The sequence below is a fragment of the Schistocerca gregaria genome, chromosome 8, assembly GCF_023897955.1.
Source record: "Schistocerca gregaria isolate iqSchGreg1 chromosome 8, iqSchGreg1.2, whole genome shotgun sequence".
Taxonomy (NCBI): Eukaryota; Metazoa; Arthropoda; class Insecta; order Orthoptera; family Acrididae; genus Schistocerca; species Schistocerca gregaria.
In genome coordinates, this window is record NC_064927.1 from 208,610,563 (window position 1) to 208,636,219 (window position 25,657).

Genomic DNA, 25,657 nt, shown 5'->3' on the forward strand with positions numbered 1-25,657 from the left:
GGTTTAACTGAGGCGCCAGGTGGAAAGGGCATGGCAAGCCGTTCCACAGGACTACATCCAGCATCTCTACGATCGTCTCCATGGGAGAATAGCACCCTGCGTTGCTGCGAAAGGTGGATATACACTGTACTAGTGCCGACATTGTGCATGCTCTGTTGCCTGTGTCTATGTGCCTGTGGTTCTGTCAGTGTGATCATGTGATGAATCTGACCCCAGGAATGTGTCAATAAAGTTTCCCCTTCCTGGGACAATGAATTCACGGTGTTCTTATTTCAATTTCCAGGAGTGTACAAGGCACTATGATGTAATCTGTGTCATTTAATAACCCACACTGACATCATTTTGAAGATAAAAAAGCAATAATTGAGTTTGCATATTTTATTATTCTTACATGAAGAAATTTATTTTGTGATGTCTTATGAAAGTTTCATCTATATACTGAATGAAGTATTTATATTGCGAGCAGTACAAAAAAGGGCCCAAAACAGTGATATCCTTTTTTTTAAATGAGTTTAGAGGCAAGATTTATACAAAAATATGTACCCATTTTCAAGATATACTTTGTACATTTGGCTTCATTTAACAGATAAAATAACTAATTACAAAATACTGTCTTTAGTAGTAAACATTAAAATGATCATGCAACAATTGTGATATTCAATTATAAAGTGTATAATGAACCACTTTGATACCATGTATACTATTAATCCTTGCATAGGTTACAATTATCTCAGCTACTTCATTAAAAGAATTCATATGATTTTGTATACAATCTATTACATTTCAAGCTAAAATGTATAAAAAAAGAAATAAATGTGTGACAATTGATATTTACTGACAGTTAAAATTACTCTTCTTTTAAAAATATTTGAAATTACAAAATTTCCGGTATACTTAAAATTCATATCATTAATTGTACAATCTAACTCTAATGACTAAATTTATTTCTGGATTTATTTATAAAATAATTCTCCTGTCGAGAAAGTTTGTAAACTCTTTTACTTTTATAAACTCTCTGAGTACTGTGAATACTGCAGGAGGTAAGGAGTGGTGGGCAAGCATCTGATGGAAGTAGATGTTTTCTAGGTTTGTCACCAACAATGTCAATATGTAGTTTTTTTTTTATTTTTTTTAATGTGGAAAACGTAAAAACGGTGTGATGTTGTAACATGTGAAAAAGGATAAAAGTCAAGAACAATACATGCAAATCTCCATCAGTTATTTAGTCAACAAGAACCTACAAAATCGAAATTTCAGCTGCAAGAATGTACCCCTACACAAGACTTTGAGCCATTGACAACAACAACGAGACAATAAAGATAAGTAAAAAGTTATTCTTTTGTATATCTTACGCCTCTCGAAGGTTTCAAAATTTGTGCAAGGAATAAGAATTTTAATGGTAATGTGTGGGAGGGTAAGATTACAAGTGAAATATAGCGAACAAACCAAATCCTTGTATTCTGGTGGTCATGAGCTGCTGCGCATTGCTTCACTGATTTGGTGACATTTTCATAGTGTTGCCCAACAGTTGGCAGTACTTGCACGTGGTGAAAAAGTTGAACATTCACAAATGTGTACCTTAGGTTTCCATGGGGAAAAAGATACTTCTGTTGCAACTAAGACAGTAAAATTGGATGTAAACAATTATAACCAGAGGGCTGAAAGGGTTAAAAAGATGTGGAGGTCTACAAGCACATGCAAAGAGGAGTGGGTAAGTCATTCAATAACCAAAGAGAGCTTAGAGATAAGCAATTCATTCGGTTGAGTACTAGATACAATTTTTATCCATAACTCACTGATCTTGATAACAATCTCCCCACACCTCCTCAGTTTCAATTTTTTGACATTATTTGCATAGTTTTATCAGCCTCTCCTTCCCCTATACCTTTTACTTTGAACTTCCTGTTCACCTACCACCCCCCCTCCCCCCCCCCCCCCTCCCCCCTCCAAATCACACTCCTGTATATGTACTGTTGTTATGTTGGCACTGCATGTAGCATAGAGGAGGTCAGTCCTGTGCTTCCAGCCACCATTCCTTACAGAGTTAAGAAGACAGATCAGTATTGTTCTTTTCTTTCAGTGTTTTGAGCATGTGTGAGTGAAATGGTTTCGAGTCAAAAGAAAGTGGATGTTTCGATGGTCAACAAGTTGGAAGCACTCAACAGAACAAACAAAGGAGAATTGCTGAAAAACATCAGGAGATATTGTAGGGACATCAACTGTGTTGCGCTGGAAGAAGAACCAAAAAGAAATTTCAGATTTATGCTTAAAAATAAACTTACAGGCTACTTATGAAAATAAACATGAGTACAATACAGTGTCTGTACAGTTCAAGTGCCAAAAGAGTGTGTCTTTTTAGTGCCAAAAGGAAAGGTTTGAATATTGTAGCACATATTAGAGTTTTCATGTTTAGTAGAATATGTTCGGATTACCTAGATTTTTGGTAATCTGGATTACACCTGGTCCCACCTAGACACAATAAGTGATGTTCTTGTGTATTGGATTAAAGAGTCTCAACAGGATAACAGCACGACATGGATGTATGAATAAGCATTGTTGCCATCCCCTAATACTGAAGCCCTTCAATCCAAATTCTCATAACTGCACAGTACATATGAGAGTTGTTACCATGGCTGTGGATGGTTGATTAACTGTGCGCTGCTGTAGAGAGCCCAAGCTACATATCAACATAGTTGGGACAAACACGAAAGGGAAATTGTGGCCAAAAATTGTCAACAGATAGTTTCTGGCTAGGTTGGTTGGGTGTGGGATTGAAGGGACCAGACTGCTAAGGTCATCGGTCCCTTGTTCCACGATAAAATCACACGAAATAAAAACTGTCAGTCATTAAAAACGGAGAACTGAGACAAGGGACGACACAATACAAGAAAGACAGACAAAGACCAGACAAACGGAACTAAAATCACACCGAGTGTGAAGGTGGTTGGCCGACCATGAAAATAAGGAAAAGCCAATCACCAAATGACATTAAAACCCACAGTTTAAAACAACAGGCCAAAGGCCCAAGTCAATACAGGAAATAAAAGGACAAACACTCAAATCATACGATAAAAACCCCCTGCCCGAATAAAACTCAACACGAGGTCCGCCATAGCAACGTCATCACATAAAAGGGCAGGGAGGGTATCAGGCAGCGCAAACGTCTGCCTGAGTCCTGTTAAAAGCGGGCAGTCCACCAAAATGTGGACCACCGTCAGAGCTGCCCCGCAGCGACATAGCGGTGGGTCCTCCCGGCGCAACAAATGGCCGTGCGTCAGCCACGTGTGGCCAACGCGCAGCCGGCAGAGGACGACAGAGTCCTTCCGAGAGGCCCGCATGGAGGAGCGCCACACACTGGTCGTCTCCTTCACCGCCCGAAGTTTGTTGGGCGTGGGCAGGGTGCGCCACTCGTCACCCCAGGCACCAAGCACTTTCTGGCGCAAAAGCGACAGGAGATCACACTCCATAAGGCCGAGTTCCAGAGTCGGTGAACTCACTGCCTGTTTAGCCAGCGTGTCAACCCGCTCATTGCCTGGGATGCCGACATGACCTGGGGTCCAAACAAAGACCACGGAGCGGCCGCAACGGGCAAGAGCATGGAGCGACTCGTGGATGGCCATCACCAGACGGGAACGAGGAAAGCACTGGTCAAGAGCTCGTAAACCACTCAGGGAGTCACTACAGATGACAAAGGACTCACCTGAGCGGGAGCGGATATACTCTAGGGCGCGATAGATGGCAACCAACTCGGCAGTGTATACACTGTTCCCGGGTGCCAGCGACCGTTGCTCACAATGATCCTCTAGAGTAAGAGCGTAACCAGTGCGACCAGAGACCATCGAACCGTCGGTATAGGCCACGGCAGATCCGGGAAACTCGGCAAGGAGAGAAACAAAGCGGCGGCGGAGGGCCGGAGGAGGGACCGAGTCTTTCGGACCCTGTGCCAAATCCAGCCGAATGCATGGTCGGCGCACACACCACGGGGGCAGACGGAGATTGGCCCGGAAAACAGGCGGGAGAGGAAAAAACTCAATCCCACACAGTAGAGCCCGGATGCGAACCGCGATCGTACACCCTGACCAGGGCCGCTTGTCTGGAAGATGGACGATCGAGTTCGGGAACAGGAGACGGTAGTTGGGATGCCCTGGCAAGCTACAAACGTGGGCAGCATAAGCGGCCAGAAGTCGGTCGCGCCGGATCCGCAAAGGAGGAACACCAGCCTCCACAAGTAAGCTGTCAACAGGGCTTGTCCGAAATGCTCCTGTGGCGAGTCGGATCCCGCAGTGATGGATGGGATCCAGCAATTGCAACGCTGATGGCGATGCCGAACCATAAGCCACACACCCATAGTCAAGGCGGGACTGGATCAGCGCTTGATACAGCCAGAGAAGGGTGGACCGATCGGCACCCCATCCGGTGTGGCTAAGGCAACGGAGAGCGTTTAAATGCCGCCAGCATGTTCGTTTAAGCTGCCTAACATGAGGCAGCCAAGTCAACCGGGCATCAAATACCAGTCCCAAGAACCGATGCGTCTCTACCACAGCAAGAGGTTCACCGTCAAGGTAAAGGCGTGGTTCAGGGTGAACCGTGTGACGCCGGCAGAAATGCACAACGCAGGTCTTAGCGGCCGAAAACTGGAAGCCATGCGCTACAGCCCACGACTGCGCCTTGCGGATAGCGCCCTGCAGCTGGCGCTCAGCAACTGCAATGCCAGCGTAGCTGTAGTAGAGGCAGAAGTCGTCTGCGTACAACGAAGCTGCGACAGACGATCCCACCGCCTCAGCGAGCCCATTGATCGCAATTAAAAACAGGGAGACACTGAGGACAGACCCCTGTGGGACCCCGTTCTCCTGGACCCAGGAGGAACTATGGGACGCAGCAACTTGCACGCGGAAGGAACGAGACGACAGAAAATTCTGAATAAAAATCGGGAGCGGGCCCCTAAGACCCCACCCATGAAGTGTGGCCAGGATGTGATATCGCCAAGTCGTATCGTACGCCTTCCGCATGTCGAAGAAGACGGCAACCAGATGTTGGCGGCGTGCAAAGGCTGTACGGACGGCAGACTCTAGGGAGACCAGATTATCGACGGCAGAGCGGCCTTTACGGAACCCACCCTGAGACGGAGCCAGAAGGCCTCGAGACTCGAGGAGCCAACTCAACAGCCGGCTCACCATACGTTCTAGCAACTTGCAAAGAACGTTGGTCAGGCTTATGGGGCGGTAGCTGTCCACCTCCAGCGGGTTCTTGCCAGGTTTCAACACGGGGAGGACGATGCTTTCTCGCCATTGAGACGGGAACACACCCTCAACCCAGATGCGGTTGAATACATCTAGGAGGCGTCGCTGGCAATTCACAGAGAGGTGTTTCAGCATCTGGCTGTGGATGCGGTCTGGCCCAGGAGCCGTATCAGAGCAAGCAGATAGGGCACTCTGGAATTCCCAGTCGCTGAAAGGAGCATTGTACGACTCCGCGTGGCACTTGTGAAAGGAAAGCCTCCAACTTTCCAACCGCTCTTTCCGGGAGCGGAAGGCCAGAGGGTAATTCGTAGATGCGGAACACTGAGCAAAATGCACTGCTAACCGGTCCGCAATCGTGTCGGAGTCAGTACACACCACTCCATTCAGCGAAAGCCCAGGGACAGAGACAGGCGGCCGATAGCCATGGAGTCGCCTAATCTTAGCCCAAACCTGCGATGCAGAGGTACGGACGCCAATGGTGGAAACATACCGTTCCCAGCACTCCTGCTTCCGTTGGCGAATAAGGCGGCGGGCATGGGCACGGAGCTGTTTAAAAACGATGAGGTTCTCCAAGGACGGGTGCCGCTTATGGCGTTGAAGAGCCCGCCGGCGATCTCTAATCGCCTCTGCGATCTCGGGCGCCCACCAAGGCACAGTCCTCCGCCGAGGGGACCCGGATGAACAGGGAATCGCAGATGCCGCCGCAGAAACGATGCCGGTGGTGACCGACTGAACCACCGCATCAATGGTGTCATGGGAAGGAGGTGCGATAGTGGCGAGAGAGGAGAACAAGCCCCAATCAGCCTTATTCAAAGCCCATCTGGAGGGGCGTTCAGAAGAGTGACAGAAAGATGGGGAAATGGTCACTACCACATAAGTCGTCATGGACACTCCAGTGGATGGATGGTGAAAGTCCGGGGCTGCAGATAGAAAGGTCGATGGCCGAAAATGTGCCATGGACGACGCTGAAGTGTGTCGGCTCTCCCGTGTTTAAGAGGCAGAGGTCAAGCTGCGAGAGAAGAGTCTCGACATCTCTACCCCGGCCAGTAATCGCGGCGCTACCCCACAGGGGGTTATGGGCATTAAAGTCGCCCAGTAACACAAAAGGAGGAGGCAGTTGTGCTATCAATGCAGCCAACACATGACGCGAGACATCACCATCTGGCGGAAGATACAAACTGCAGACAGTAATAGGCTGAGGCGTCCACATCCTTACAGCGACAGCCTCTAAAGGTGTGTGAAGAGGTACACATTCGCTGTAGACAGAGTTAAGGATGTAGACGCAGACTCCACCAGATACCCTCTCATAAGCTGCCCGGTTCTTGTAATAACCCCGATACCCACGTAGGGCAGGGGTCTGCATTGCCGGAAACCAAGTTTCCTGTAGGGCAATGCAGAGGAAAGGGTGACTGCTGATGAGTTGGCGAAGCTCAGCAAGGTGGTGGAAAAAAGCGCTGCAGTTCCACTGGAGTATCACTTTGTCCATGTCCGAAAAAGGCGTGAAGGGGCCGAGGAGGCAGATCACGCCACTGGGTCACCTGCTGCCACCGATGGAGGACCAGTACAATCTGCTTCCATGGTGTCCGAGGGTCCAGCGAGATCCAGGTCCTCAGGTCCTCAGCGGACGCCCGGATCTCCACCTTATCCTCGGACGCAGAGCCTGTAGGGAGCAGTGGGGTGGATGCCACCGCGTGGTCCTTGGCCTTAGAGGTCTTCTTCTTCGTCTTGTCTCTCTGGTCGTTGGGTTTCATTGGCTGGGAGGGCTCCAGCGAGTCAGTCTCCGGGACGGAGGAGGAGCGGGAAGCCCTGCGACCAGCCGCTGGTCTGCTTTTCTTCCATTGGCTGACGTCACCCTTCCCAGAGGCGGAAACCTGGGAAGGAAGGGACCCAAGGGAACCTTTCCGTGCTATTCGAGCCAGGGAAATTTGAGGCTTCCCCAGCTTAGAAGTGGGGACTGATGTTCCCGATGGTTGGGGGGTTGCTGCTCCTGAGGCAGGTAGTGCAGGAGCAGCAGGGAGTGAAGTGCCCCCCACCATCAAGGGGGCAGGTGTAGCATTCCGGCTCTGAGAGGTGGCAGTCTGAGGGAGAGCTAATGGGGCCATAACAGTAGTAGCCGCGGCGTAAGAGGCAGTCATTCGAACAGGATGGAGGCGTTCGAACTTCTGCCTGGCCTCAGTGTATGTCAGGCGGTCCAGGGTCTTATACTCCATGATTTTGCACTCTTTCTGGAAGATCCTGCAGTCCGGCGAGCTAGGCGAGTGGTGCTCTCCGCAGTTTACACAGATGGGAGGCGGAGCACATGGAGTATTGGGATGTGATGGGCGTCCACAATCTCGAGATGTGAGGCTGGAAGTACAGCGGGAAGACATATGCCCGAACTTCCAGCACTTAAAGCACCGCATCGGGGGAGGGATATATGGCTTGACGTCACAACGATAGACCATCACCTTGACCTTCTCAGGTAAAGTATCACCCTCGAAGGCCAAGATGAAGGCACCGGTGGCAACCTGCTTATCCCTTGGACCACGATGTACGCGCCAGACGAAGTGAACACCTCGCCGCTCTAAATTGACGCGAAGCTCGTCATCGGGTTGCAATAGAAGGTCCCGATGGAATATTATGCCCTGGACCATATTAAGACTCTTATGGGGCGTGATTGTAACCGGAACATCCCCCAGCTTGTTACAATCGAGTAACCGGCGGGACTGGGCGGAGGACGCCGATTTGATCAAAACCGAGCCCGAGCGCATTTTGGACAAGCCCTCCACCTCCCCGAACTTGTCCTCTAAGTGCTCGACGAAGAACTGAGGCTTCATGGATGTAAAGGATTCACCATCAGCTCTCGTACACACCAGGTAGCGGGGCGAGTATGGTTCGCTGGCATCCTTAGTCTTTCGTTCCTCCCATGGTGTAGCCAGGGAGGGGAACGATTTGGGGTCATATGTAGTTGCGTTGTATTGAGCCCTGGAACGCTAAGACTGCTGGCGGCTGGCCGCCAGCAAGAGATGATGTACCACGCTTCATTGCGGGTAATCCGCCCTGATGCCACCTACTCCGACCAAGGGCCCTCCCCACGGGCGCCACCCAGCCTCAGCAACGACCACCTGGCAGGATGGCCATTGCCGGGAGTCCCAATGCCCCAAGGAGATAGGCATCTACTCCTTGGCATACGTGGGGAGTTAACGGCGCTGGCATCAGCAGAGCGATCCCTGTGTAGTCGGGGGGCTACAACCAACAGGGTACATGGCGGCCCCACCACAACGGACTGGCTACCGTGCTGGATTTCAGGTGATGTAGTCCAATATCGTCATTGGCGCATAAAACGACACAGCATAGCAGACTGCAATAAACTGCACCCAAGAACAAATCCACGCCCAAGAGATGGTAGGTGAGCGGGACTGCTAAGCGATGACGACAAACCTGGCTAGAGATGGTAATGCATGATGGACACATCGCTCCTTGTAAGGCGCCCTTCCCCAATCGGCTCGCTCTTCGGAAAATTTAGAAGGATGGAGGTCAAACCCGTCTCATATTACTTTAATTGTGTATTGGGATATTTTGATCACAGGAAAATCTGAGGATAGTACTGTGTACCAAAACTAGTAGACAGTGGGCAGAATAAACAAACTGCGACTGTAGATTGAAGCAAATATTTTTTCCCCCTGAAAATTTCAGAGTCAAATGGTGAGAAATGCTTGTGGGGCAGGAAAAGAGCACAGTTGTTAATTCAGAAAGTGGAGTTCTTTTTTTTCCTGTGGGCCACCAAAGATGTAGCTTTCAAGAATACTGTTATAAAGCACAACACACTAGAAAGTATTGCATCAGATTTTGAGACAAAATATGAAAAAATTCATAAACTGCTGACAAGAAATTAATAAATTATTTCCTGAAAACTTATATACACATACCTCTGCATCCATTTCTTAACTTTTTTTTTTTTTTTTTTTTTTTTTTTTTTTTTTTTTTTTTTTTTTTTTTTTTTTTTGTCAAGGTTCACGATTCTGTGGAAACAGTTCTGCAAGCTCTTGTAGCAAGTTCCAGAGACTAATAAGAAACTAAAAAAAGTAACCTTGCTGTCCTTATGCAAATATGTCAGCAAGTACAGTCCTCGCAGGATACTGTGATACTGTGGCCAATGCGTAGTGACCAATTTTCATCCAAAGTGCTGGGTGAGTTCATTCGTTTGTTCAGAAGGGCAGGCTGACAATGTCTGAAGCCTTTTGGGCAGTCGGTTATGACAGAATCGAGGCACACACCCTGCAATCTTTCTCAATTAATTTTACAGAAACTATTCAGTAAAAAATCATTTTTGCTTTACTTATAGCTTTATACATCAAGTTCAAGATGGCATACCCAGCATTTTGTTAATGGCCATAGTTATTGTGATATTTACATGGAAGTAAGACACTGCACAAAATTCGAATAAAGTTTGCGATAAAAAATGAAGGTCACTACAATTTTACGTTTGGTGCATGCTACATAATATGTTGCAGCATATGAAATTTAGGTAACATATTGAATCTTTAGACTTGGGTGGCAGTCTCAATCTGTACCAAACTCGAGAAAATTGACGTGACGTAGCACAAATGCAAAAGCGGGAGGCAGGGGAGACCATTTGTGATTTATCAGTTAAAATTCTGTGTCTACTGGTGCAAACAGTTTGACCATGTACATGTTTTACCACAATGGCAAGGAGTCAATAAATGACAGGCTTCCTCAATCTTAGCTCATCTTTCACTGAGACAAGGAGTTCTCTATATTGGTTGGCTTGCAGGCAAAATACACTTTAGATATTATATCTTTTCAAAAGCTGTCCTACCTTTTAAGATACTCTGCAGCACGTGGTAGGAGAAACACTGAGCTACATGCACAACCTCGGATGTATCGCTCACATAGGGATTGTGATGACAAAATTAGCATAATTACAGATGCACACAGGCATTCATTCAAACAATAATTCTTCCTGCATTCCATACATGAATGGAACAGGAAGAAACCCTAATAACTGGTACAATGGGACATACCCTCCGCCATGCACTTCACTGTGGTTTGCTGAGAATGGATGTAGATGCAGGTATATCTTCTACTGGTTCTGCTGAAGGTCCAAGCTCGAAGGTTCAACAGTTCTGTTTGTGTAGCCATTTATCTTGAATATGAGCTTAAGGTGTTCCAGCTCTTGTGGCAAGCTCTTTGAATCTCCCTCTTTGCCAATGTTTGCAAGACCCTTGTGCATTGGTACAGGGAAGGACAGCTAAAATGTAATGTAGATACTAATCCACGGGCATCAGCTTTCGATAAACAGTATATCCCGAAGTCCTATCGCTCTTCTTGTGGGCAGTGAGTCTGGCAGTAAAAGGACAAAGGTTTTTCAGCACATCATATTATAACTAACTCTTCTTCAGAAGTGAAAGCATCTTCCACTTTATTCATTCAGTAGGACCATTCTGCAACTTCAATATGTCAAGCTTTTAAGTAAATAATCCATTTCGCCCACATAATCCTGTGAAAGAAGAACCATTGTGTTGCCTTTGTCCGCTGGTATGATAAATGAAACTGGATCTTCTCTAATGAACCAGATTGTTGCCATTCTGGCAGTGGAGATATTACTTGAGCCCGGAGCCTGATGTAACAGAAGGGAGACCTTTTGCCCGATATCTTCTGCTTGGTCCTCAGGAAAGCTGGATAGTACATGCTCCACTGAGAAAATAAATTCTTGGCTGGGAAGACTCCCCAGTATAGGAGTAAAATTTACACTTTTCTCCAAAACTGACAGCATGGCATTGCCTATTTCTGTACTCATGAGGCTAATTATGGTCTACCAGATGGAAGGCCTCTGCCAATTATCCGACTCCTCCACCTATAAACTTTGCCAGAGTGACCCCATGCCCGAAGTACAAAACCTCCAATCCATGCTTAAAGCATTAGTCCCTTCCCAGTATATTTCCCCCGAGTCCATTTCCCTCCACACCCCTACGACACCCCGCACTCCCACCTTCTACATGCCCCAAAATCTACAAGCACAACACTCCTGGATGACCCATTATGGATAGTTATTGTGCCCCCATTGAAAGAATTTTGGTCCTCACTGATCAATATCTCCAACCAATTTCCCATAATCTAGCCTCCCATGACAAAGGCACCAACAACTACCTTCACCAACGCTCCACCATCTCCACCCCACTAAGTTACACTACATGAAACTTTAAGATATTCAAATGTATTAACAGCCATCAACATTTTTCTTAATCACACTTTAGCCACATAGCTTTTATTTCAAAAATCATGTACAGTCACAGCCTCTGCAGTGTTGTGCTCTGATCATCGTGTAGTGAAACACGGTCGTGGAATACGGTTAAAAAGTGCCGAGAAATAAGCTGTTCCGAATGTTTTTTATAAATTTACAGAGATAATTGGCTTTGAAGTTTTCCCAGGGTTGTATATAATGCAGTGGATAAACAAACCCACACTGAACGTGTAGCGCAGTTGGTAGCGTAATGGAATGCAAACCAAATGTGGTTATTCATGCGTTGGCTAAAATCTCCCCATTATCATTTTTTTCCTTCTCATTCAATTTGAAATACCTACATCTCATAAGTATAAAACTCATCATCATTTTTTATGAATAATGCACGTCTTCTTGTTTCTAATTACATATTGGACATGAAATTCCTGTTTCCATTTCAAATACAAATTCTTAATTATCAATGTTTTATGAAAGACTGTTCACAAAAGTTGTTTAAATTAAGAAAACATAACAATTTAATTTTTCAGGGCACAAATGGAAAACCAAATCCTCTTTATTTGGACTATGTCCATCATGTATACCAGAGGTAAATAGGTATCATAGAAAGATGACAAACAACCATTTTCACAGCATCGAGCACATTATCACACAAATGATGAATTTTTACATTTGCTACCCAACAGAGCTGATCTGGAGCCAAGCTGTGGGATTTGGCCCGAGAAGTAACAAGGCTGTTAAGCTTTCAGATGTACTGGAACTAAAGCACGCAGCTTTTTCACACGTCACTGCCGAACGCTAGCGGGATGTACAATGGATCGTCAAAAGAAGAAGAGAAAATGCTGCGCCTCGGCGTCTTCGTGGAGTCTGGTGTTGATAGGCTCGTTATCAACGTAGCAGGTGACACTTCCAGAACTGCAATGTATTTCTCGAGTTTGGATAAGGAAGGAGCTAAGAGATTACCAGGCAACTGACTGTAAGTAATACCTACAGTGGCTTCAATATTTAACTATACAGTGAAATCCTTCAACTCTCTTATGTTACTCACAGTTTATGCAGAAAAATTATCCTGTGGTTAAGTCGGAAATTTACATCATACTTGTTTTTAATTACGATAGTACATTAGCTAAAACGATAACATGTAGCAGTTATTGTCTAGTCATCTGAGGAGTGTATTCTGGGAATTTGCAGTGTATTACTACATTCTGCTTAAAAATTATACGACATTCGAAGCTGTACTGCTCCTCTGCTCACCTCTTTTTATGTATGAACTGCAGCTGGACACATCACTGCAGGCTAGCTGTACCAGCTGACTGGTCAGGGCTGTCCAAGGTAAATGCGCCGGTAAAGCCGATGTCCCATATTAACGCTAAGTCAATGGGCGTGTAACACACAGCACAAAATGTATCCTTATATCATACTCAACAGTCGCACATGAAACGGAAATCTAAAGAGGTTCCAGCAAATGCAGAAGAATACATAGTGCAATGCTTACATCAGATTTATTCTTATGATGAACGGATTATATATACCATTACATTGACCTTCTCGGACAGCATATCCTCTCAAATGCCAGGATGAAAGTGCCAGTGTCTACATGATGGCCCTTGGGGCCTCTCTGGACATGCCGGATAAAATGAACACCATGTTGTTCCAGATTAGCCCCAGGTTCGTCATCAGTCTGGAGGAGAAGATTCTTATGGAAAATTACAACTGTGTCATATTGAATGTCCGCCCTGGTACCACCCACTCCAAACAGGGACTCACCTGGCTGTACCACCCAGCCATAGCAATGGCCACCTGACAGGACAGTCATTGCCAGTAGTTCCAATGCCCTGATAAGATGGGCAACCACTTGTGGTGATAAGATGGGCAACCACTTGTGGGCTTGAGGTGTTCACAGTGCAGGTACCAGCAGTGCAATCCCCATGGTGTCAGGGGGCGCAGCCAGATGGGTACATAATAGCCCCACTACCTGGACTGGCTACAGAGTTGGTAACCTAGGGAGGAGGCAAAAAGGCTGTGGTGGGGCGGGAGGGGAAGGAAGAAAAGGAAGAGGGAGAGAGGAGGAGTAGGGGAGAGGAAGCCATGCCTAAGATGCTAGGGAGGGAGTTGTTCCCCATCTGGCTCATACCAGAGGTTTCAAATTTAGAGATGGAGATCAAATCCATGAGGAGGACCAAAAAAGAAAAGCCAAAAAGAGGAGCAGAATCAAACAAACCAAACTAACCACACAAAGGCAGGGGCAAAGTGAAAGGAATAAAGAAAAACAGATAGGAAAAGGAAGGGGAAGATAAAGCACCCTGGAAGGGAATAAAGGCTGCAATAGCTCAGGGACCCATGCATGTCACACATATACCCAGGAAATAGCTGTGTGCCCCCTGGGGGGCATTTTGGCCCAAGATGCTGGAGTTGGTGGTCATGTGTGCATGAGGTGTGCTTGATAGTGTGCTCAAATGGTTGTGTGTGTGTGTGTGTGTGTGTGTGTGTGTGTGTGTGTGTTGTACTCATGGAAGGACGTGGCCAAAAGCTTTATGTAGTGTCTTAATTGTGCCTGTCTGCAATTAACATGTCTTCTCTATGCCAAGTAGTTATCTGTCTTTTTTTACATTGTTAATCTTCCTAATTAAAGGCTGGCCTTTACACACAAACAAAAATATTCTTGTTGGGTCTGCAGTCAGATCATGCAATCATCGGAACACAATACTCCCAAAATTGACCTGGCCACCATCTTCAGGTGCAAGTACTGTATGCTATTCTAACCAGAACTGATTCAGACCAAAAACTACGATATGCTTACGATGTGGTCACACAAAATAGGTCCAAGTCATTCCATGAATCATATTAATTGTCTTCATTCCAGCATAAAGTTCAAAATGGAGGTAAAAAGGGGTGGAAAACTTACATTAATACATGTATTTGTCTACAGGAAGGACAACTGGGCTCTTGGACACAGTATTTGCATAAGCCTACACATGCAGATTGGTATTTAAACACACTGAGCAGTTATTCACTGTACCAATGCACAGAGCTCCTGCAGACATTGGCAAAGAGTGCTTACACTTTCTCAGATGCACAAAGCTTGAAACAAGAGCTGGAATGCCTTAAGCTCATGTTCGGGCAGAAAGGCTACACCGACAAACAGACCCATTTTGCCTTCAAGTTTGGACCTTTGCTGAAAGCAGTCAGTGACGCATGTAGATCAGTAGCTTTCCTACCACATGGTGGGGCACATATTTTCAGAGGTAGGATGGAATTTTAGAAGACATAATACCTAAAGTGTCTATATTATACACCTAGTTAAGGAAACTCCCTCGCCATTTTGGTAAAAACATCTATGGACAAACCTTTTTACGAAATTTCAGTCACCAACTTTCTCTTCCGAATGCGAAAATATTTTGTTGAGCCCAACCTACATAGGTAGGAATGATCATCAAAATAAAATAAGAGAAATCAGAACTCGTTTTTCCCGCTCGCTGTTCGGGAGTGGAATAGTAGAGTGATAGTATGATTGTGGTTCGATGAACCCTCTGCCAAGCACTTAAATGTGAATTGCAGAGTAGTCTTGTAGATGTAGATGTATTCGCATCAATAGACACACAATCTTATAAAAAACTAAAACTAAACTCCTCCCGAACAGGCCATGAAGGCCCATAGATACAGACCATTAGCCATGCCATTCTCAACTGATAAAACACAAATGATTTCCTGTGTCTCACTTTATAGAATGTGTTTGAAAAGAATACATTGAAATTAGACTATCGGACAACATTATAAATATAGATGAGTTACCCATTAAGTTATATTTCGAACCCTGTTCTATCTGATATTGCTTAGGCCGGCAGAATATACCAACAGTCATACTCCATAGAGATTCACCTTTTCTGCCAGCTTTCACACTGGTAGCACTGTAACTTTCCTTGTGCTACAGGGCAGGAGACACGATTTCTGGCACATGCACTGTTAACCTTCTGTGGCGTATAAAAGGGCTGTCATCTACGGTATCGATCAGTTCTGATGAGATTAGCATAGGCCTATAGTCTTCTCACCTCAAGATGGCTGCCAGATGGAACGTGGAAATATTGCATTGAGATAACTGCACGATCCAGCTGCATATCTGACAGGAACTCATCATGTAATATGCTTGGAAAATCTGTGTAGTCACATCAGATTACAATACCAGAAATGTCAATGAGTATATTGAACAACTGGGACCCTTTCAGAGTGGCCGATCTAGCTGTCCGGCAGAGACAAGCCACAAGGATATCAAACTAGAGGATGCCCAATATTATGGTGGGAACAGCACTTGTCACAGAACAAGATAACATCATATTTATGTAAAAAAAAAAAGTTCTAGAAGAAGAAACAAAACTGATTTACTATCAATTCAAACACATGCTCTCAGAATCAAGCTCAGATATGTAGTACACAATGTGCTTAATTTGAGAAGAAACTGAATAGTATGTCCCTGCGGTACCCCCTACAGTCACATGAATTACATGGAAGGATAATATGTAGATTACCTCCTGTCCCAAATAATAGTCCCCACTGCTGTCTGAGCTTCCATCGCTGTTTTCAGAAAGCTGGTGTACACGTTTTGTGGTGTCACCACTGCCACCACCACTGCTCTCACTGTCACCATGGTTACGAGTAGGTACAAGCGTCTGAAGAGTTAGCACAGGTATATCCTTTGCAAAGGAATCGCTGCTGTTGCACTCATCTGTGGACAAAAATGTCACTAAATATTACACACTTACACACAAGTGGTGCTACTTTTTACTCTTACAATGTAATGTCCCAATTAAATACGTTAACAGTTTTATGAAATTTTAAACTTATTTCATTCCAATTTACTTTTTTTCTATAAATGTGCTGTGCAGTCACTTTCATAACTTTGCTGAAATCTACTGGACAATGTGGAGTGAGCCATCCAAAAACCTTAAATGAGTCGCCTAAAATAATTTACCACCAAATCATACTCATAAGCTCAAAGTCAAACCTAGCAAGAAAATACTCAAAGTGCTTCATGACATACAACACTCATCCATATCTGTCTTGTCAATCTGTTGTTTACTACAATAATGAATTGCACAATGCATAAAATAAATTTTTTTCTTCTATTTCAAAGATAAGTTGTTGGCCCATTTCCCAGTTCGTTTGAAACGTAATTCAAGTGTCATCCTTTTGATGTCAGGTCACATTTTTACTTGGCAGTATCTAATCTCTTCTGTCACTGTTGTGTTTACATCTAGCTGTCATATATGCACTCTGCACTCTTTCTCTTAGTGTTGGTCCAAGAAGTGATGTCACAAACCTCATCTCAGCTGCTTCAATTCTTTGTTCATCTCCTTATCTTACGATCCAGTTTGGCACTATCATAAATGACATTTTATCCACCACATTCTTAGTGTTATCTTTTCCTCTATAGTTCTACCAAGATACTTGCTTGTATAACCATTTATAACATTATATCTCTGTATATTCTGAACCATGTCTGGATTAGTTTTGTATATTGATATTTCTGCCTTGAAATGTTTTAATGAATTTACCTATGTTTCTCTTCCATTGCCATTACTTTTGTTTTAGTTACACATACAACCATTTGATAAGTTGGTAAAACATTTTTCAATTTAAACACAATGGTGAGAACCATGTACGCCCTGGGCAATGCAATACTCCATTAGAAGTATAGCACATGGAAGAGGGTGAAAGTCAAGTTCCCAGTGCATTACCTGGGGCTTTTCAGCTCAGGGAGAAAATCCACACACAAAAAAATCTTGCAAATATAATGCAACATATCACTTTCTTTCGGAAGAATGATGTTTTCCACAACATGTAGTACCTAACCGATGAATGATGATCGCGACAGTTTAAGGTCGTTTTATTAGTTAAGCAATGTTCGACCATACATTGTTTGGAAGTTTTTGTTATTGTTTGTGGCTGTACACTGGTATGGACATACGCCCTGCATCTTGGAGTTGGACTGATGATGGCAGTTTTACTATACATTGTAGTACTTGCTGGCTTATCAGTTATTTCATGCTGCTGCATTCCAGCCTGATGAACTGGAGTGTGCTGTCTAGGAAATAGCACCATGACAATGAAGAGGACGTCACAGGAAACAAGAAAGAATCTCGTCAGCTATCAAATATATCCGTTCAGTTGTAATATCTGAAATTGTACATCTGATATAAAGAGTTTATTGTAGTGTTACTGGTAAACAAATATTAATAAGGAAAGTTACTGCAACTGATGTCAACAATAGACATCACATTAATTAAAGCAATGTCACACTCCTTTACAAAATTGCATATAATGTTAAGTAAAATGCTTCCAGTGAGTACTGCAGGATTTTGGTAACAAAGTACGAGCTATTCCAAGATGGGCAGTCATGAAGAAATAACAAGGTCACTGAAGTAATAGTCTTAAGTCAATAGCCCAAGCAAAATAGCCAGCTACATCCAGTGGGAATACTGTACAGGTCAGGAGACCTTAACATGGTAGACCCACCACCTCAGTACCCGAACGTGAAACAAGTGTCATCCTGTTGGGAAGGGGGGCACAATTCGCTTGAAAACCCAAAGGATACAAACAGATAGATGCATCTGACGACAACATGGGCAATAGTGAATGGACAAAATGAAATACATATAATGACACTGCAACAACTGCTTGCCCACATGAGACAGTGATCTTAGAAATCACAGATACTGTTTATTGAAAATTATTTCTCTGAAGTGCTCAAATTCAAAACAATCAATGACAAAAATAATCTATTATGACAGGTGACAGCCATGCAATCTTTAAGATAAATGGATAGGAACTGGAAAATGGTGACCCCCTTTCAAATTGGCCATTGACTTTAACAACTGATGAGGCAGCATTCAGGAATGAGACTATAAGAATAAGAATATCCAACAACCAAATTTCAATTAAATTCAAATGAAATACAGCCTATAAGATTCAAATGTATACCAATGTACGTAGAGACATGAGTAGCCTATGAGGGAGAGAAATGGTTTCCACAAAATAAAAGAAGAGAGAGTACCATAATTTGAAAGAGCCACCAAGTGATCTAAACCAAACCACTGCCATGTGGAATCAAGATTACAGTTGACTTAACTCTGGATCAATAAGAACAGTCACAGAAAAATGTTGTAAACAGATTTACAAACTGCATTCAATAAGTAATCCAACACTTTTTTTTCTGGAAGCAGGTTGGTTTTTATCAGGACTCCAACACATCATAGTATTACCCACTCTTTTGGTTACAAAAACCTATTTTTCAACATAACCTCCATTCCACGTGACAGCCTTACTGGGAGGGCCTCAACACCACTCTACAGACCAACATTGGAGCCAACATCTTACTGCATCAATAACCACCCCATCATCCCCACAATGCTTCCTGCAGAAAGCACCCTTCATTGGGCCACACAGATGGAAGCTGGAGCACTGAGATTAGGCTGTAGAGTAGATGAGGAAGAACAGTCCAATGAAGTTTTGCGAGCTCCTCTTGGGTGCACAGACTTGTGTGAGATAATGTGTTGTCATGAAGAAGGAGAAGTTCATTTGTATTTTTGTGAGGAACATGCTGAATTCATTTCTTCAATGTTGTGGAGAGCAGAACAATTCACTTGAGAGTTGATCGTTGCATCAAGAGGGAGGACATTAAACAGAATAATCCCTTCAGAGGCTGAGAAGACCATCACCGTAACTCTGCTGGTTGAGGGTGTCTTTCAACATTTTCTTTAGAGGAAAGATGGTGTCGTGCCACTCCACGGATTGCAGTTTTTTTTTGTTTCTAGTTTGAAGTGATGAACCCATCATATATGATGATGTCCAATGTCTGGCTATCTTAGAAGGATGAAATAGTCACATTGAGTATGAAGTTTTACCTGGTACTTCTATTTAAGTTGGTGTCTATGAGGTAACCGAGTTAGCTCAGCATCAAAAACTTGTCCTAGAAAGCAATATGTCTCTAATCCAATAAGAAACTCGTTATGATGTAGATTTGGGTAAACTAACTATGGCGCGTATTTTAGAAGTATTTTGAGTGCACGGATGGTTGGCATAGATGAGGCTTTTCTTATGGTGCCCTGTAATACTAAGGTTTCAAGAAGTGTGGTAGATGCAAGTCATCAACATACAGTACGGACACTGTTAGACTGCAGACCTCACAGCCTCTTGCTTGGAAAATGGTTACACTCTAAATGGAGCCCAGGATTTAAAACTGTCAGAAGCATCTTTTTTTAAACTCAGACAGACCACTGACATAAAATTTTTGAATAAAAACTGGGAGAGAATCTTGAAAGATCTATCAGTGTAGAGCAGTAAGAATATGATGCCACTATGTGTATCACAGGCTCTTTACAGGTAGAAAAAATGGCTACCAGGTGTTGGCCATTATGATACCAGATTCCTAAGACACAGGTAGACTTGCCTTGTCAGAAATCCATAACATAATTTGGACAGCAGTCCACCTTTGAAGTCCAGATCAGCTCACTACTCATTTGAGACACTTGAACCATTTGCAAAAAGTGCTTGTAAGAGAATTGAGGCGATAGCTGTCCACTTGATGGTTCTTTCCCAGTTTTAAAATAGGGAAAAACAATGCTGTCATTTCACTGAGCAGTCATCAGGGAGAGGAGAGGGGTTGGGGGTGGGGAGGGAAGGGTACTCATCCTCTTGCCAAAAGTGGTTAAGAACTGCAAGAATACAACATTTGTATTCTAAGAGTAAATGATAAAGCATCTACTTACGTATGCAATCAGGGTCTGGCTCGTTCTTGGGGAACAGTGCCAAGGCTTTGAGGTGCTCACAGTTGAGAATCAAGGACAGATAATCTCCTCTCATCTTCTCTGGATATGGAAGGCAGGATGGTACTTGTCAGATTTTGGGGCTTGGTCAAATTGTGTTGCTAGTTACTCAGCAAGTATAATGGGGTCAGATTATATGGCACCGTACTGATAGATGCTCAGGATACTAGAGGATAATTGGTGCCCATAAATACCGTGTATGTTACTTGAGAGGAGGAATTGAATCCAAATAGTGATTACAAATTTTCCCAACACTCCTCCTTTTGACAGGACAGATGAGTCTTGAGAGTGATAAATGTATTCTTGATACATGTTGTTTATGTTGCTCGAGCCCCTACCAGTGTTTTTATAATTATTTTGTTGGTCCACTATGGAACAGGTTTCTGGCTCTGAGCAAGACTGAACATCAGTAAAAATTGTAGAGGGAGACCAAGGCTTGAATACAGTAAGCAAGTTCAAGTGGATGCAGCTTGTAGAAGCTTGTACAGGACAGATTAGCATGGAGAGCTGCATCAAATAAGTGTTTGGAATGAAGACCACAACATAGAGCCTTGACAGAACGACTGGTTAAAAATCTTTAATTACTCCAATTTTGCCTTTGTGGGTCCTACACAAGGAATAAGTAGGAGATTGTAGTATATCCCTCACTAGTTTATCTGTGTATGAACTTATGTAATCATTCCTTTCAGTATACCCACAAAATGTTACAACCTGGTATTTGTATGAGCTGACTGATACCAGTTGGGACTCACTGATATTGTAGTCATTAGGAACTGTATTTTTGTATTATATAAAATGCACAATTTTACATTTATGAGCATCTAAAGTAGGTTGCCAGTTTTTGCATCACTTTGAAATCCTACAAAGATCTGACTGCATAACTATGCAGTTTTTCTCAGAACAGTGCTTTGTCAGAGACAAAAGTATCATCTGCAAATGATTAGAGTTGCTACCAGGTCACTACCATGCAATATGAACACCAAGGATTCCAAAACATTTCCCAGGGCAATGCTCAAATTTATTTCTACATCTGTTGATAACTCTTCATCCAAAATAACATGCTGCATCCTCCCTACCAATAAATCCTCCACCCAGTCACAAATTTCTTTTGATACCTCACATTATCCACACTTTCCTTAATAAGTATTGTGATACTTGGTCAAATGCTTTTCAGAAGTCAAGAAATACTGAATATACCTGATTGTCATGATCCACAGCTTTCAGGATGTCATGCATAAAATAATGACTCACAGGTGACTACTTTCTTCATAAAATTACAAAAGGAAAAGAGGCTATCACTCATTCTTAGATGATTGAACAAATGTGACCCCTACTATTTCAAATAACAAATATCTTTTCCAGTCTCACATTGGCTAATGTGCACTGAGCTCGCAACTGATGGTGGCAGCTACCACATCAATCTAACAAGCACGGAAGCTAGTGTGAATGTATCTAGTATTTCTGTTTATTTCCTTCCCAATGCATGTCATAATATATCTATCAAACACTAAATATAATAGATCTACAAATGGTTGGCTTGGGCATTTCCAAGTTCACCTCCTTATCCTTATCCAGAGGGTGTCCAAAACAAACAAAATCTTTGTAGTATAAAACAACCAACTCTTTCTGACAAAACAAAATTGGAGGTTATAACCATTAAGAATGGTACATCAAAATATGCACAAACTTTATGCTATACATATCACACAATTCCATACACTTTTTCAAAATTCATAAGGGGAGCATACCCTACATCTAATACATGCATAAATCAGTGTCAATTACCCTTTCTCTTCTTTTGGCTTAATGTTGCCTCCAACTCGAACATCCACTGACAGACATCTGTGTGATGTATTGTGGAAAATTCGGGGAAATACGCTGCCATCATCTCACAAAAACCTTCAACATCAAAAGCTTCTTCCACACTTGCTTCTGTGCCGAGGTCTTCAAGTATGCTTACTACATATCTCAAAACAATCTCATCAATAGAACTGCGGTATAAAAAAAATCTCATTATTAACAAGTACTTTTAAAGGATTGTATTGCACATAAAATTTATCTTACCTCCTATACAGTAAATTATCTTCTAAAGGAACAGAACAATTGGAAATACATAGCTTTGCTTACAATGGCTCATTTACTGTTCACTCTGGAAATGGTACTGGAGATATGAGGACTATAGATAATGTCTACATAGTGCATCACCTTCATGAGACTGACAGACTTTCTATTAGTATGCTACACTAACACTTAATAGAAATTTCAGCCAGCAAAAGAGTGTACATGACCGGGGAAAAAAAAAATCTCTTCCCAGGCAATGCCCCATTACTTCAGAAAGAGTATCACAGTCTTTCACAAAATATTTTGTGAAAAATCTAATACATTTATATGCCTCAGATGAGAAGATATTTCACTGATCAAGCACTAGTAATGCTGCTACATGGATGATATTAAATGTGGTTCTGAGGAAATTCGTTTACAGTGAAAGGTAATAGATGAAATAAAGGAAGACACCAAAACAGAATACTGCCAGATTAGGTCCAAAAATAAAAATAATTCATAATAAATGAATTCTTGTTTTAACTGTAGCATTGTAGCAAACAAAGATAAAGACTACACTGGTAACAACAACTTATACCTTCAGGTGTAAGTTTCAAACAACAAAAAATGACAAAAAATATGAAGGATAATTACTTTTGTTACAAATGTATTTTAGGGTGATTATTACTGTTATTATGGTATTGACATTACTGAATGAATCATTCGGTATGCAAATTGTAAGAGCTGCATCAGAATCTGGTTCCTGCAACAGGTATTTCCTGTCATTAAAATATAATGTGTTTCACAGTGGCTCAGATGGTACATGATTCAGTTCCCTGTGTATGTGATAATCTCCATACATGGAATAGGACCTACGATGGGCCTTTTCAATCACTCTTGCAATCGCATGCTCAAACGATACCCTCACAAGATAAAAATGTATATTACTAGATGGCACCCGTTTAAATCGGAGAGTATGCTACTGACTACCTTGAAAAACAACTTTTGGGGTGGGCTATATTCTAGAAAACAAGATATATGCAACAAGGGTTTCTCATTTACTACTGAAAACTACACCCTGTTCAATGATTGTGTTTAAATGCAAGCACAAAGAGCATTGCATAGGGTTATAGTAGCATGCTGTTGGCAACAGATAAGGGGGGGAAAAAAGGCTGAGTGGCTTACAAAATGCAACAAATTTGCACTACAAGAAGGTATGGTAGGAAACCTGATTCCAATAGATTTGGTTTAATGAATGCACTGCTGTATTTCCTACTATTGATTTTGGAGTTATGCTGATGCTAATTACTTCAACTTCTCTTTTATATAGGCCTACAGTACTCAACACAATCAATAAAACTTAGAAAAATAGTCAGATACTACTCATACCATCTATCTTGAGGCAGATTACGGCATAGTCAATCAATATAGATTCTTGTATTAGATTTCACCAACTTCCTGCAGTTACATTGTGATACTCAGCTGATATGCTCTTTCTGCTCCTTTAATGTGGTGATAGTTATGATCATTCTAAGTAGGCGTAAACATTCCTTTGTACCTTAACAAAGTTCTTCTCACTCTTTTTCCCATAACGTTCTAACTCTTTTGTGATCAGTATAACAAAATGGGCTATTTGGTGCGCCTATATTTCGTCACTACAGTCTCTCTTACCTTACCTACTACACTGAAACATCAAACTACTGACCGAAAACAGATTAGCACTCACACTTAATTACCAATGTTAATCATAAAAAAAGTCTGCATCATTCAAAAGACTGGCATCTATGTAATTTTTATGGAAAATTAAGCCTTGTAACAAATAAAAATATGAATCCACACGGCTTACAACAATAATAATGGTAGGATAAGTTTGTCGATTCAAGCTACGAAACGATTATATGAGATGTAAACTTCCTACTTGTTTTAATGCCTTTCTCAGACCGCTTATCCAGCAGCGATAAATAATTTTTTCCGCAGCAAAATCGTTAACACTATTTAACATTATTGCATTATGAATACCTCAACTGAGCACTTGGTATGTGCTTCCTCAGGAACTTAAAAAGGGATTCTTTAACAAGATCTTCTTGCTCTGCAATCGTCGGACGATTCATGCTATCTGTATGAATTCAGTGCCTGGGGTCGTAGTACCTAAAATTGTTTACACCCGTAAGGTTATGCCAGAAACAATAGATCTTCAACTCAATCGCAGACAGTATCCAAACACACCTTCGCTCCACAAGCTCCTCAAATATACGTACAAATTCAACAATAAAAAGCTTCCGGCGTCTCCTTATTTAACACAAGCGAACTGACTTACAACGGGGGTAAACAACAACTCGCTGACAATGACAGACGACAGTTGCTACATCTGTGAGGAAGAACTGGCACTAGACTCAAAGTAGCAATCAATCAATACATTCATATTATTGAAATAAACTTCTTGTTATTTATGGAATTCGCGCGAACTCATGAAAAGAACTTTAGTTCAGTTATGGGAATATACTTATGCAAATACAGTTTCTTGCTTATGTTATTGCTAGGGTCAACGTCCACGAAGAAAGCTCCGAACAAGACGAAAACAATTATCAGCGATTAACCAGAAAGACCTACAAAGCAATATTGGAAGACACTATATTCACTACAAAATAAGATAATGAAGGTGTGTATTAAACAATACTAATTCTATATAACAACGCAATGACTCCGAAATAAATGCAAAAATAGGCTAATATTGTAACATTTTGGTCGTATAATTCTCCAGTCGACATTTCCTATAATAACACGTATTCTCCGGACCGGAACTCAAACCCAACCCCAGCCCTTCGTGGGGAATGGTCACACCGCAGAGCTAGCCTAAATTAAAGGAGAAATGATGAAGAAGAATCACGTTGAAATGTACATAGCTGGTAGTGGTTATTCAGATATGATCACACAGGATAGACTAGCGTGGAGATCTGCATTATTAAAGTCCTCAGACTGAAGACGACAACAAAAACAAGTTTCAGAATAGCGCACATCCAGCTGTGTAGTGAAATGTTGTATTCCGCTAAAAACGGTAGCACGTAACCATATTAACATCAGACTGTGTAATGCAAATATAAAATCACTTGTTCCACATCATTACATTCATAAGTGATTGAGCCAGAGAGACAATCTTCGCCTGCTGGGCAGCTAACAGTGTGCTGCCCACTGTCAGGGGGAAGCAAGTGCAAAAGGGATTGGTGTTGTAGCGCAATTTGGGAAAAAAATGCCTTTCGTCTGGGAGCCACAATAATATCTGGATCACTCCGACGACTGACAGAAAAGGTCTTAAAAAT

At 42.7% G+C, this 25,657-nt stretch overlaps 1 protein-coding gene across 1 annotated transcript in view; it reads right to left on the reverse strand.

Moving 5' to 3' along the window:
* LOC126284359 (CUE domain-containing protein 2) overlaps positions 1 to 24,883 on the reverse strand; it is a 98,881-nt gene extending 73,998 nt beyond the window's left edge. Inside the window, exons 1-4 of the mRNA XM_049983226.1 lie at positions 24,567 to 24,883; positions 24,360 to 24,488; positions 22,086 to 22,291; positions 16,005 to 16,201 (exon numbers count right to left, since the gene is read on the reverse strand). Coding sequence (XP_049839183.1) covers positions 16,005 to 16,201; positions 22,086 to 22,291; positions 24,360 to 24,451 — 495 coding nt within the window. The 5' untranslated portion in view covers positions 24,452 to 24,488; positions 24,567 to 24,883. The remainder of the gene's footprint in view (positions 1 to 16,004; positions 16,202 to 22,085; positions 22,292 to 24,359; positions 24,489 to 24,566) is intronic.
* Between the last annotated feature and the right edge of the window lie 774 nt (positions 24,884 to 25,657).